Source organism: Argiope bruennichi, chromosome 1 (assembly GCF_947563725.1).
Source record: "Argiope bruennichi chromosome 1, qqArgBrue1.1, whole genome shotgun sequence".
Lineage (NCBI taxonomy): Eukaryota > Metazoa > Arthropoda > Arachnida > Araneae > Araneidae > Argiope > Argiope bruennichi.
The window spans coordinates 48010871-48025180 of record NC_079151.1 but is presented as its reverse complement, the minus strand read 5'-3'; the positions used below and the strand labels follow the sequence as shown (position 1 = coordinate 48025180).

At 29.0% G+C, this 14310-nt stretch overlaps 1 protein-coding gene across 1 annotated transcript in view; it reads left to right on the top strand.

The window, feature by feature from the left end:
• Positions 1-7788, top strand: part of LOC129976545 (protein stum homolog) — a 73628-nt gene extending 65840 nt beyond the window's left edge. The window contains exons 2-3 of the mRNA XM_056090173.1: positions 6199-6372; positions 7473-7788. Coding sequence (XP_055946148.1) covers positions 6199-6372; positions 7473-7513 — 215 coding nt within the window. The 3' untranslated portion in view covers positions 7514-7788. The remainder of the gene's footprint in view (positions 1-6198; positions 6373-7472) is intronic.
• The last annotated feature ends 6522 nt before the right edge of the window (positions 7789-14310 follow it).

Below are 14310 nucleotides of genomic sequence, written 5' to 3'. Positions count from 1 at the left end.
TAAGTAAAATTGCAAGTTTTTGCAAGTAAATTGTAAGTAAAATTGCAATCCTTCTCCAGAACAACGATTGAGAAAAAATTATGACAATATGTAACTTTGAAAAAGAATATTTGATTGAATCAAAAAGTTACAGCACCATAATCTCCTCTGTTATGATTCTTAAGCAATATGACAATGTACAATACTTTAGAGTGCATTTTATCTTATCCTTAGAGAGGCTCCCACAGGGGGGGGGCACCTCAAAATGAGGATGAGGTTTTCTTAGTAAAAATATTATTCTTCTATGAATTTCATAGCTTTGGCTAAAATAAATTCTTTCTAGCATGAAGTATGTGAATAAAAGACCAGAGGGGATACACTTGTATGCCATGTTAAGCAACATGATTTATTTCGCAACCGCTAAATTTGAAATCATTTCTCGTTTTTCCTTACGTCGAATGCAAAGAATTCTGTAAGGCGTCGCAGAGCTTTTATACTATCAATTCATAATCGGGTTGAAAATTGAAAAAGTTCGAAGATTATTTCAACTCACAAGCATTCAAGTACTGTTTTTTAATAAAAATAAGTCATAGGGCTAATATTTCAGTTCGTAAATATTCAAAAATTCCTTATATCTCATGTAATTTTTGTATATTAAATGTTTTAACAAAACTATAACGATGGTATCATAATATAGCTTTGATAAAAAAAAATGCAGAATAAATAAAATTTAAGAAAATTTAGAAATTGAAATATAGAAATATAAAGGACAGCGTATATTTTGATATTAATTACCTATTTCGCTTAACACTATCTAACTAGCTTCTAAGATTTTAATCGATATTTACTGTTCTTGATCATCTTATAATTACTATATTGCATCATCTTAAATTTATGTATATATTTAAAATTACATCCCCCACAACCACTGGCTCTCACACCAAACATTGGTCTGATTTTACAGAATGTATGTCTTATATGAAAGTTCATGGTCTCTAGATATTTCATCAGTGATCTTCTGCTTTTCATCAGACTCCTTTTTTCAAAAGAAGTTCAAAAGCACTGTTTTATTGTATGTTCTGTATGAGGCAAAATCCCATTCTCAACAATAGCCACAGAGCCGATTTTGAAACTTTTTATTTCATATGAAAGTTTTTGACCCCTTGATACATCTTCAATGTCAACCTGTCCCCATCATCCTAAAATTTCGAGAACTATCGTAAAATAAAACTCAGGTAGAGCACTCAGCCTTAATAACAAGACCGATTTCGCGAATTTTTAGACACTGCTGAACAATCAGAATTCTATACATTTTTTTATTTGACTTAAATAGCACTTTTTAATTTGAAAAAGTGTATTTCACCAATTTGTATTGTTAGTATAGGTGATGAACAGATGGTAACTGAAGTAGCTAGTAAATATTTACTTTCTTTAAAGTTTTTCACATATGCTATTCAAAGAAATTAAGTAAAATAAAATATGACTGAGATCCTTACATGTGACATAAAAAAGGAATATTATTGTGCTTAGGAAACGAAATTACCTTGGTTCTCAATAAACAGAAATTGTAGCTTTCAAGAAAAATCTATGTCATTTTCAAAAAATATTGTCCAAGGAAAGAAAAATTCTCCACTTCAACGTAGAAAAGTACTTTATTTAAGTGAAGAAAGTTTTTCCCATACGGGTAATCGCGAACAAATTACACTCCAAATACCTATAATTTACGACCCTATTGATTTTATATCGCTATATCTAAAAAAAATCCTATTTTTAGATTCCATTTTCTTGGATTTCCTTCTTACTCAGAATATTTTCATGAATCAAACATTATCGCTCTCGATACGTGGTTTCAAGTTACTTGTAGTAACTAACTTTCCATCCGATCCATTGTCATCATTTTCCCTGCATAAATTCTTAAATCTTGCACTGTAGAATTTTGTGGAAACAATTCTATCTGAAGATTTGATTTCTTTCTAGTATCCATTGTGTAGGGTTGCATGAGCTTATGCATTTTACAATTGAAGCGAATTCTCTTTTGTATCGTTTTCTCGATACTCTCTTTCATTCTATTGAATGTATTTCAGAAAGTGAAATGCTATCTTCTAGATTCTTTTTGTACTCTGTATGTTTAAGCGTATACTTGATACGAAGTGAATGAATGTGAGCGAGTCATCTGAATATATATTTGAAAAGCAATCCAAATGAATAGACGAGAAAATAATGTATCTAAAAGTTTAAAATAAGAAACAGAGTACTACATTTTAAGTAAATGTCTTTAAATTAAATAGTTTAAAGGGAAATATTCTACCAGTCATACTATTTTCGTTTGTTTCATCAAAATGTTTAAATAATGGTATTTTTTTTTAAATTTATACTTAAATCAAGTAAACATTTAAAAAAAGAACATGTATATTAAACTGCAATTAAGTATTTAAATTTTTTTTCATCTCTCTACTGCAGTAATCAAAATTAGTTATAGTCATAGTAAATAATTTGTTGCATAAACTTTCAGAAATCTTCCATTATACAGTTGCTTTTTAAATAACTTAACAATATTCCTTCTGTTATTGAATGCATCTTGAAAATAATACTGAACTTATTTAAACAGTACGTGAGGAAAAAAAACTTTATAAAAAGATATTAAAGAAAGTTGTATGTTTGGATTAATTTATCTCCCTCTCCTGATCTAAATGATCGATTGTAACATCACATGTGGTAGCTATCGGTGAAGACCTAATATTCAACACCAGCCGAGTCCTAATTCCTCTCATAGGAGGTACATTCCGTCAGTGGAGTGAAGGAAACTCAACATCATGTCACTGTTGTACCCACCAGGGAAGCGAAAGCTTGCATCTTTCATGGCAGTCTTTACATCCGCGTCCTTGAGGTGGTTAACTGGTGAGAAATTGAGTAAAATTTATCAGTGAAATAATTTGCTCTGAAAATCTGTAGCAAAATTCTTCTTCTTACTGGGACAATTCTCATCTACGTGCTTGTAGTGACCCCCCCCTCCCTCACTATACAATCGTATCATAATTAGCAATGAAATAGTTTGCTAATAAAAGATGAAAATATTAACTACACTTTATTTTTATTTTATCACTGACAAAAATGGCAATTATTTTTTATACACGAAAAATTATCAACCGAGGCTCGAAAATTCCACAGTTGCGAAAGTTACCTATTTTAATATCTAGATAAATGAGCTAACATTTTGATCTCATTAAGGGAATTTGAAACATTTATTTCTAAAAATTACAATATCGCAGTTTCAAAGGAGTAGAAAAATAGGAGAATCTCAATTTCAAAGAATAAAAATATGCTATGATTTATTATGTAGAAAGAATTTTTGTTTCCAAGAGAAATAATCGTTCAATCATTTCAGCGCTACTTTAAATAAAATAAATTTCATCTTTTATGAAGGTGGAATCTGAACTCAAATTTTTATAATAAAATGGAATTTCTTTTATAAAATAAAAATCATCTATCAAATGAAAGATTTTATTTTATTTTTTCTTCAATGTATATATTTTATTTTTTTTCATTTTATTTTTTGCATGTGTTAAATATAAATATAGAAAAAGAAATCGTAACAAAAAAAAATCAGTCTCTATCATTTTGCAAAATCTTTAAATATCTTTTTGAAGTTTTTGCGTATATCTGGAATATAGGTTGCGTTTTATTCTTCAATGCTATATGAGACGTTTATTTTGAAAATGGGGCAAGTCCATTTTTTGTTATTGCGAGATATTTAAAGTTTTGCGTTTCAATAAATTTAAAAATATTGGTAAGTATTATTAGTAAGTATTAATCTCCTTTTCTATACATAAAAGATAAATTTATATTTCTGAAATTACTTGGTCTTCCTCGTCGTGTTGACAAATCGATAATTTTAAATTCAGAATCTCGCTACATCGAAGTTTTGTTGAGCATTTTGTACGGTGCATCCTTTGTAAATCTAATCCACCATATAGTTAACCAATTCACGGTTTCTCCATCGGGACTTTTCTTTCTTTTTAAAACCGCCTTTCTCCAGAGGTTGGGTTAAAAATAAATATCCGCGTTTCATTTCATGTAATAGAAATTTATTATATTTTCGACAATTTCGTATTACTTCATAGTAATCCTGGGGAATATGCAAGGAACTGGTTTCCGGATTTAGTAATTACTGGATAGTTCCACTCCAAAATCACGATCATTCGATAGAAATGAATGTCCTGACAGTGAAAATTTGTAATCAATGATATTTATTTTATTGACGCTGGACTGAACAATCGGTGATGGAAGTAAACATATTATTATCGAAACACAAAATTAAGATATATTTTTTATTATTTATGAAATACTGTACAATCACCGATTTTCAATATCAAAAATAGATAAATGGACACATTCTAGATTTCAGACATGATGTCAAACGGCCACATTTGCTTCTCCATACAGCAACCGGAACTAAATTTTGCCGTAATATATTCGGTCAAATATGATTTCAATCTAAGATAGACTTGCATCACTTTCAAAATAAACAGATTTTCAATACTGTTAAGAGCTAAAACTTCCATCTCCAAAATACTAGTATCTAAATATTTTTACTCATAAAAAAATTATAACAAGTTTTATCTATAACTACCATTATCCCCATTTTTTTTCAAAAATGGACTTGCCCCACTTTCAAAATAAACGGCTCATATGTCATCTGAGGCCTATGCAAATTTTTAGTGATTGTAATTGTAATGAGTGCATGAATGTGGGACGTTGTTTCATTGAAAATGTGAAAACGCTAATTCAATAAAGAAATGTGGAAAATCACTGAAATTTTGTACTGTTTTCTGTACTACAAAACTGTAGATTTGCGGCAAAATTTATATGAGAAAAAAATTTGTCAGTGGGAATATTGTCTTTCTCTCTTTTTTTCTGTGAGCAATTTTAAAAAAAGGTAACTAGTTGTAAGAATAAAGCCATGTTTGCTTTACTGTTCTGTTCTGTAAGATCTGCTCTGTAATAAATCTGTTCCAATTTTTGAACTATGTTAGTCTGTGGTTAGATTCCAAATATTGGGTACTACTCCAAAACGTGTAGTCTATACAGAAAAGTAAAAAACGCTTCATACTTTTTCTTATTCATTTAAATATTTTCTATGATGCGCTTTGTAAAGCATTGATTTTAGTTCATCAAATTGTTTTAATGTTGGTATGATATTTTAATTTCCGAATAGTTTGGCGTACATAAATCAAATTTATATCTAACTAGCAGTATCCCCACAGCATTTCTCGTGGCATAACATCCAAAAGGAAAAATTAGCTTCAAACTAAGTCTGATCCATTCTGTCTCTGTAATTCAATTGCAGCACTATTTAAAGAAATACAGTTACTTCGTTCAACATGAAACTCTTCGTCCCTAAGTTTGGACATTCTTTCTTTAATATTCGCTAACCAAACCACGAAACAAACGAAGTGTTTTGGCATTTAATGTGCTCCGGCCAAGGGGTTGGATTTCTTTTTGTTTGGGGGTATAATGAGTTTTGAATCGCTGTTTAAAATCAATAACTTTTCTTTACATAGTAAAATAAATGTAAAGAAATGTATCGCATATGCATACCACAGCTCTTGCTATTTGCGCATGCGCAATTTGAGGTTTTCGCACATGTGCGGGTAAGTGCAAAACACAAATATTGCTGTTTTATGCATGCGGGAATCGTAGAAGGAAAATAATTAAAATCACAATTACAAAACGCCTTTCTCTATTTTGATATGGCTTTAGTATACTAAAACATTCCCCAATAAATGCCCTACAAAGTGGTGAAAATATCTGCAATATCAGTTATGTATTTCTCGAGTTTTTCTCTTTCAAACATACAGACGCTTTCTGGAGACTTCATTTTATACTATGTAGAGATTTTTTATTAAATATTTCAGTGTTCTTTGCATAGTTGTACATATCACAAGAATTTAAGGCTATTTAAACTAAAATCTTAAAAATATGTGAAATTAATCAATGTTATCCTTCTTACGAATGACACAGTATCAAATAAACATATCTTCATTTCAAATATTCATAAATTTTTAAACAAATTTATGACGTAATAAAGAGATGAGGAAGACGACAGGTATTCTAAAAAAGGAAATTTCGGAGCAACTTGAAAATTAAAACTTTTTTGACAGAACACATATAAAAACATATGCGGTCTGTCTACAATGAGTTTTTTTCTTCTGTTTCCAGGAACTTTCTTAGCTGGACTAACAGTGCTGTGTGGTTGTCCTACGGAATACGAAGATAGGTGTACAGCGTTTTTATACAATGTCCTCGCTTCATTCCTGCAATTGCTCACTGCACTCATTGTTGTTGGCTGGGTGTGGAGCATCATGTGGGGAATAACTTTTGTTGGAATCAGCAGTAAGTGAAACTTTTGCATCTTCGTTACTCATAAAAAAATAGAATTATATCTTTCCTAAGCTTTAGCCATAAACAGAACAATAATTCTGTTGTTTCCAAGCTGTAGGCAATGAAAAGATATTATATTCCGTTTAAGAGTCTTTGGCCTAAACAATTTATCGTACAGAACGAATTCAAATCCTGTATACATAGTTACAAAATAAGAACATAAAGCTGTTGTAAATAATGAATACCTAAAAGCAGAATTTTTTATCTATACAATAGAGATTCCATAAAATTTTCAAATAATAGCAGAATGCATTATTGACATAAAAACTGTCTGTAAATAAATGTATGGGATATTTGACATAAAATTTGAAATTTATGAATTATTGCAAATTTTTATTAAAAAGTACAGATGAGGCACATATCCTTTAACCGATTGGATTAATTGTTACGAAATCGCCAAGTACAAGAATGCTGTCTATTCTCCTTTCAATTCAGTGATGCATATAGGGTGGACAGACAAGGCATATGCCATGAATGCCATTACTAGAAGTACAAACTGAGATCAAGAATTTAAGAAAACAAATTTTATTTAACTTTCTCATCTAGGATATATATGTTACCGCTAAAGTGCAGAAATCAGTTAATCTGCAGATTAGCTAGATAATCTACACATTAACAAAGGCGATCCGTCAAAGTTGCGGAAAATTGTTTTATTTCTCAGATTACCTATGCAATCTGCGAATTACCTAGATAATCTGCACATTACCTACTAGGTATTCATTAAAGTGAAAATAAGATATTTGCTGGAACAATTATGCTTACTTATTAATGCAATCTAAAGATTGGAGACACTTTGAATTACATAAAAGTTGGTTTTTACGACAAGCACACCTATATGTGATACACTTAGATTTGCAGTCACATTTTTTGAAATCCTGCCTGATATATATAAAAACTAAATTTGAGAATTAACTAATACCATAAAACCGGATACAATAATTTATATCCTTCAAATTTGGAAAGAGATAATACTTTTTAGTATATTTATATATTTTTCATGAAATGTTTTACTACTTGTTTCATTTAAATTAATGGATTCTTGTACCTTACAGTTTCGAAAAAAGAACATGATATAGTGGCAGCCAGTTTATGATCCACTTCAGTTCTGGAGCAGGATTACGTAGCCTTGGATATTGGATAAGATGAGGCTTGAGCTATGTGCACAGTCCATTGTTTGCGTAACACGTTTGGCTCCACTATTGTTATAAACAATCAGAGACAGTTTCTTCCTTGAAAGCTGCTTGAACTTTAAACTAGGTTCAGGGATGACGGAAACAGAGCAGAGCAGGCAAAATTTCTACTATCGAGAGAGATCTGTGATATAAGTAAATGGACTTACCGATTGCTTTTGTTGGAAGTTATAATTATGCTGGTACTTGTAATTAATTAATTCCTCATCAGTTTCTGAATTTCGATTTTAATAAGAAAAACTTTACTGTTTCAATTACAAGTTTGATTATTTTGTGATTTTATAATTTAATTTGATAATGGAGTAAAATTTTTTAATTAATTTTATTCCTTTTTAATTTTTTAAAGACACTATCGAATTCGGAATATTTATATATTTGCAGGAATCATAAAACTACTCTTAAATAAAAAGGCTGAAAATTAAAAAAAAAAAAAAAAGAAAGAAATTGAAACCCGCTTATCAACGAGATTTGACATGATATAAAATATCTCAATTGACAAATATTGGTTTGAATATTAATGTACACTCGAAGCCAATAAAATTAGAACAATGATTAAACTCTTGTAAAACGGTCAGTTTTAAATAATGGTATTATTCAGTCAGTTTAATAATGTTTTGAATAGACACAGGAATGCAAAGTGTTTCTTTTTTATATTCAAAACAATAGTGAATTTGTTGGTTTATCAATTCACAAACAATTGTAGAGTTCTAAAAACACATTTATAAATGACTAGAAAATTTTTAAAAAAATTCATCAAAGTTTAAAAACCTAACAACTAATTATACTAAAACTTTTAAAAGCTGAAGTGTTACATTTCGCTTGAAAGAAAGCGAAAAAAAAATTCTGAGAGCCATTTTTTTGAAAATTGTCTGAATATCCCATACTAGTTTCTAATTTCAATAGATTGATTTTGTATTCTGAACTCAGATATATTCAAGAAAATTCAAGTTTAGAATGGAACAAAATAAATATAGAATTGGAATGGAACAAAATAAATGATGAAATGTAAGGGAATAAAATAAATGTATAACTAAAGGAACAAAATAAATATATAACAGAAAAGAACAAAATAAATATATGAGAGAAAGATATTGTCTTAAAAAGGAATTACAGATATTGACAGATTATTTTAGAAATAATATAACAAAACGTGATAAATTAACGCGAAATTGATGTTCATAGATGAAAATTGTTGCTGAATTTAATTTCTCTAATATTATATTTTATTACTATGTTAATGATGCACAATTACATTAGTTCTTGTATTTTATAATAATAATGGACTTCAAACAAAAGCAATCGGATAGGTATGTTGTTATACTCCTAGTTACCTGTTTATAAGCCAGTTATAGAGATTTATTAAATTTTAAAGAATGGGAGGGATAACTTTAGGGTTATTTAGATCTTTATTTTAAGTATATTTAAATTTATCATGAAATTAGCAAATGTAATTCATTTTAAGTATTTTAAATTATAAAAAATCGTTATAATATTCATAGATATATATCGCACAACTTACTTTAATTGCGATTTTTTTCAAATTGAAATTTTATTTGTGAAAGAAATTGTATTACATGTAGATATAGATAAGTATTTGAAAAAAATCTCTCTCTCTCTTTTTTCTTTTTTTTTACAGTTCTTCCGATTATAGCTTTATTAAACTAAAATATCAAATAGTTTTTTTTGTAATAAAAATCATCAGATTTTTAGTTTTAATTTATCTTTATTTCAGTAAAAATTTTAAATTTTGTAGTGACAAAGTTCTTTTTCCAATAGATGAAATAATAAAAAGAATTCAATATTCAACTAATTTAAGCATTGCATTAAACTCCATAAAATGCTTTTAATTATGAGCCAGTTTCATAGAATGGTTCTCATCTTTGTTTCTTTTTCTATTATCAGTCTTTCAATGCCAAATTAATCATTTGAAAACAGTATTAATTGCAGTTCCCTTTATTTATATAAATTATGAATAAGAAAATTAGGTATATTAATATTTTACTAGGTTTAAACCAATTATGAATTTTAGAAAAGTATTAAGATCTATTCAAAAATTAGCTTTACTATTTTAGTAAATCAAATGAACAAACCTTATAAGTTCCTTATATATACAACTTTTAATTTCAGTGAGAAATCAGTATGGGTCCTTATAACATTGATTTCATATTAGCTTTTGTAAAATCTGAATTTTTTTTAATAAGTCAGACTACAAGACGCATGACAGCGAATTATGTACCTTCAATAAGCAATAAAAATCATAACCAGTACATGTGTAGGGAAAAGGGAGTAAAATAATTGTGTGTGTGTTTTCTCTATGCAATTTTATAAGTGTGGTTAGTTTTATTTCATTCAAATTATGTGTCTAGAAACTACAGAAGCAAGCATTAAATGCTTTCTATGAAATTAAATGTGCCTTTTGAATGTAAGTCTTCTCTCTGGTATTTCAATTTTTTTCAATAAAAAAATGGCTATTTTTAGTTATATGTGCTAATTTAACTGTTATTTATTATAGTATATATATGTGTGTGATATGCTAAGAATAATAATTATTTTCACATCTCCACATTTTGTTTAACTTTTCCAATATCAAATCTAAGTGCAGCAAATTATACATTGCTTTTGAAAGGGACCATGTATGGTACATGTAAATTCTTAAATGCAACTTGCTCGAAAAAGATATAATATTGAATGCTGTGTTAGCAATTGCTTGGTTGGGACCAAGCTGATCTAATTGTAAATATTTGCAATTTAAATTAGTATTCAGATTTTTAAAAATAATTCTTTTTAATATGAGATATAAAAAATTGTAAATATTTATTAGCTATTCTTGTTTAAAAATCTTATCTTGCACTGAGCATTTGAATAGACTATTATTTTAATTATATTTGTATCCGCACAGAATATGAAAGAAGTAATCGTCATTTTTCTTCGTTAGACTCAAAAATGATAATGTATGAAAGAGAGAGAATGAGTGAATGAAATTTTATTCTTTACAAAAATACGTAGTATTTTTTTCATTCATAAAATAATGCACAGTTCAATACAAATTATAAATAGGTAGATTTTAATAAATTTAATATTTATTTTTAAAATGTTGATTCTTATTAATAATAATAAGAAGACTGTCTTATGTTTGTCACAACTTGATAATTGTCATTATATGATTACAGTTACGATTACGATATAAAGGGTGTGCCAAAATTAACGCAAGATTTGAATTTGCCAATATTCGTGCAGTAAATAGTTGGCAACCTATTAAAAAACATTTGACTGCTGATATATTAGGGTTAGCAAAAATGCAGCGTTACATGATAGAACAGTGTACTTACATTGTTGAACAATATTTTAAAAATAATGAAATTGCGATCACATTTCGAAAATTTGGGAATTGTCCCCCTAGATCGTGTGATTTAACACCATTGGATTTCTTTTTATGGAGTTATTTGAAGTCAAAGGTCTATGCTAACAAGCCCACAAGTACGCGTGCATTGAAGGAGGAAATTCGACGTTTCATTGACGAAATTTAGCCTCATTTAGTGGTCATGCAAAATGGTCATGGATAATTCCATTTTTACTAACCCTAAACGATCAGCTGTCAGATGTTTCTTTAATAGGATTGCCAACTCTTTACTGCACGAATGGTGGCAAATTCAAATCTTGCGTTAATTTTGGGACACCCTTTATTCCGATTCCTAAATAGAAAGCGAAAATAAATAAAGAAAGAATTTCAAATCCTTTTCCTTATTTAAAACTCTTCTTAAAACGCCCTTTCTTTCTAAGAATTTATTTCCAAAGATTAAAACATATACACATGATGTATTCGACTCTAGTAGTGTTATTTTATAATACAATGGGGAAAAAAATCAAATTTTCTTCTTATTTAGCTCCAACGTAAGATGTAGGTGAAAGAATGCATACAGTTCAAATACAGTTGAACTGCCGGATACAAATAAAATTAAAATATAACCCAATAAACGAAAGATAAATTTTGAATGCCTTACTTAATGTAGATACAAGACAATAAATTTCTTAAGAAATATACAACACAAATTCAGACTCTCTCAAGAAAACAACAGTCTTTACATAGAGCACTATATAATGTAGGTATAAATCTAATAAATTTCTTCTTTAAAACATTCTATTAACTAATGCACTTCTATAATAGTCTATACTTAAGATTGGCTTAGAGACATAGTATGTGATCGTGATGTCAGATATACGGATAATTTTTTTACTCTTCTTTCGAGAATAGTCCTCACTCGTCAGCATGAGTGCAAATTCATTTATACTTTAGTGCACCCACTAGAAAATTAGGAGGAAGCCTTTCAAACATTTTGTCGCAAACTTTTAATAAAAAGAAAGCGTGATTTGTCCGCAGCGACGCATTTAAAATCTCCTAAATAGTGCCAAAGATGGATATGCGCTAATTTGTTATAATGAAATACCGGGAAAGCCCGATATATCATATCCTCGTTTACTATATCATTCACTCATAGCTAGCTACGTTTTCTCTCTCTTTTTAATGCTTAGAGCCACAGGAAAAGTACTCCACTTAGATTAGTAGAGATACGAATGTTTTGATAACATCAACATTATGATATAGATAATATCGATTTTGGTTCTAAATATAATATTGATTTACTATCTTGATTTCTTTTTATAAACATAGAGAATACTTTAATATAATAATAATGGATTAACACAGATATCAGTACAGGTTGCCTGAAAGGAAAGAACAGATTTTTTATCTCTAATGAACGACAATAGATGGCGACACATACGATAATCATTGGATAGAAGACAGTTCAAAATTTTCTTTGATGTATTTGTCATGAATTCCATTTGTTATGCGGTAAATGTCGAATCGGAAGTTCATTTCTTGCCATACGTGAAATAATAGATCTTATGTTATTGAACTCATTACTATAGCAATTCGAAGTCGTGGACCTTGAAGAATACGTTTGAAAGCAGTTAGGAATATGCTCAACATTTTCATCTGATGTGCGAAGACGACCAGTGCTTTTCTATTTGCATATGTAATCCTCTAATTTCTTTTACCAATAGTAATCATAAACTGACTGCTCCGCCCCATCCTAAGGCACACGGAAAAAAATGAATGACCAGACCACCGCAACAGCAACACTGGCGAGAACTGTGGTTGAGTCTTAAGGGCTATCACTGGTCATGGTACAACATTTCCCGTGGGAAGTACGTCCCGTCATCGATGGGAGGTAGCCAACTCCCACCCTTTCTGCACCTACGAGGTGGTGAGAACCAACCACAATACCGGAAATTTCTCATTCTCCTTTTTGAGGCACCCCCTTTTGAGAGTTTTGCCAACAGTAATCGGTATATAATGAGACGGCTCTTTGTTGAAATTACCTGCTCCAACAAATGCAGAAATGGAAGCTGCAACATAAAAATGGATCCACTCTTTGCACATGACAACACATAAAACGATTTTTTCTGAGGCATCGCCATAGTCTCGAAACAAGAAAAATAGCCGTTTTTCCTGGGATTATCCGAGTATATAAAATTTTGTACTTTCTACTATCTGCTGATGTATAGTGTGTGTTTCTCTCTATTGCAGCTCATTAGAAATAAATATATTAAATCAGTTCCTTCTTTTTTTAATTGCCCTGTATCCAGCGAAATGAGAAAATAATTCCATAGAAAAAATAAATGAAAGTAATTTCATATTACACGTGCATCACTTTAGTAGACATTATATATTACAAACTCTCTATTTACAAACTAGCCATCTCTGTGTAGTATTTTTTATCTTCTGGCGTCCAAACTTTACAATAATTTGCTTTATTCCGTCCATATTACACTTGGAATTGCATTCCGTCCAAAATGCACGTGTGTTCTGCATTAAAAACTCTTTTTCAGTCTTAAATTTATTTGCAATAAATAACAGCTTTGAGTATTTATTTTTATTTCATAAATTTAATAATAAAGTTTCATAATGATGTATAACTAAGCAAATTACTTGTGTATTGTGTGATTTTATATGTTATGCAAACGTTTTCTTTTTCTTTCGTTTATAATTTAAATAAGATTTATTAAATGTAAAATATTTTTTGAATAATGTTGGTTTTTTTACTACGTGAGTTTCTAAACAGTATTTAGATAATAATTTTATTATATTTGTACTATTATTGAAATTATTTTTTACGAATTAATTGTTATTTATTCAATGTAAAATTCATTCTGGTATTCATAATGATATTTCCAGTTTATTTTTTTCAAACTTGTGTGATTTTTATTTGTGTGAAAGAATGAAAAATGTAAAGATTTATCAATCAGAGTAGTTTTGAAATTAAATAATACGTATGAAGGACGGTATGCATGCGAAAAAAACATAAAAGAAGTAATGGAATCATAATGTTTTCTGAGTATAAAGCTATCAATGTTTGAAATTTAGGTTTTCAAGAAACCAACAAATGTATTATTTCCATCTTTTCTAGTGTTTTTTTATATCTTACAATTATTAAATAATATTTTGTGATAACATAAACCTATGAATTTTTCTAGCTAAGATTCTGCTTTTCATTTTCATCAATTATTAATATTACCATGTTTCCCTAAAAATAAGATACGATATTATATTGACTTTTGCTATATTAAATTAATTAGGGTTTATTTTCAAAGAAAGTCTTATTTTTTTATTTCTATTTTTCATTTTTTTTCATTTACA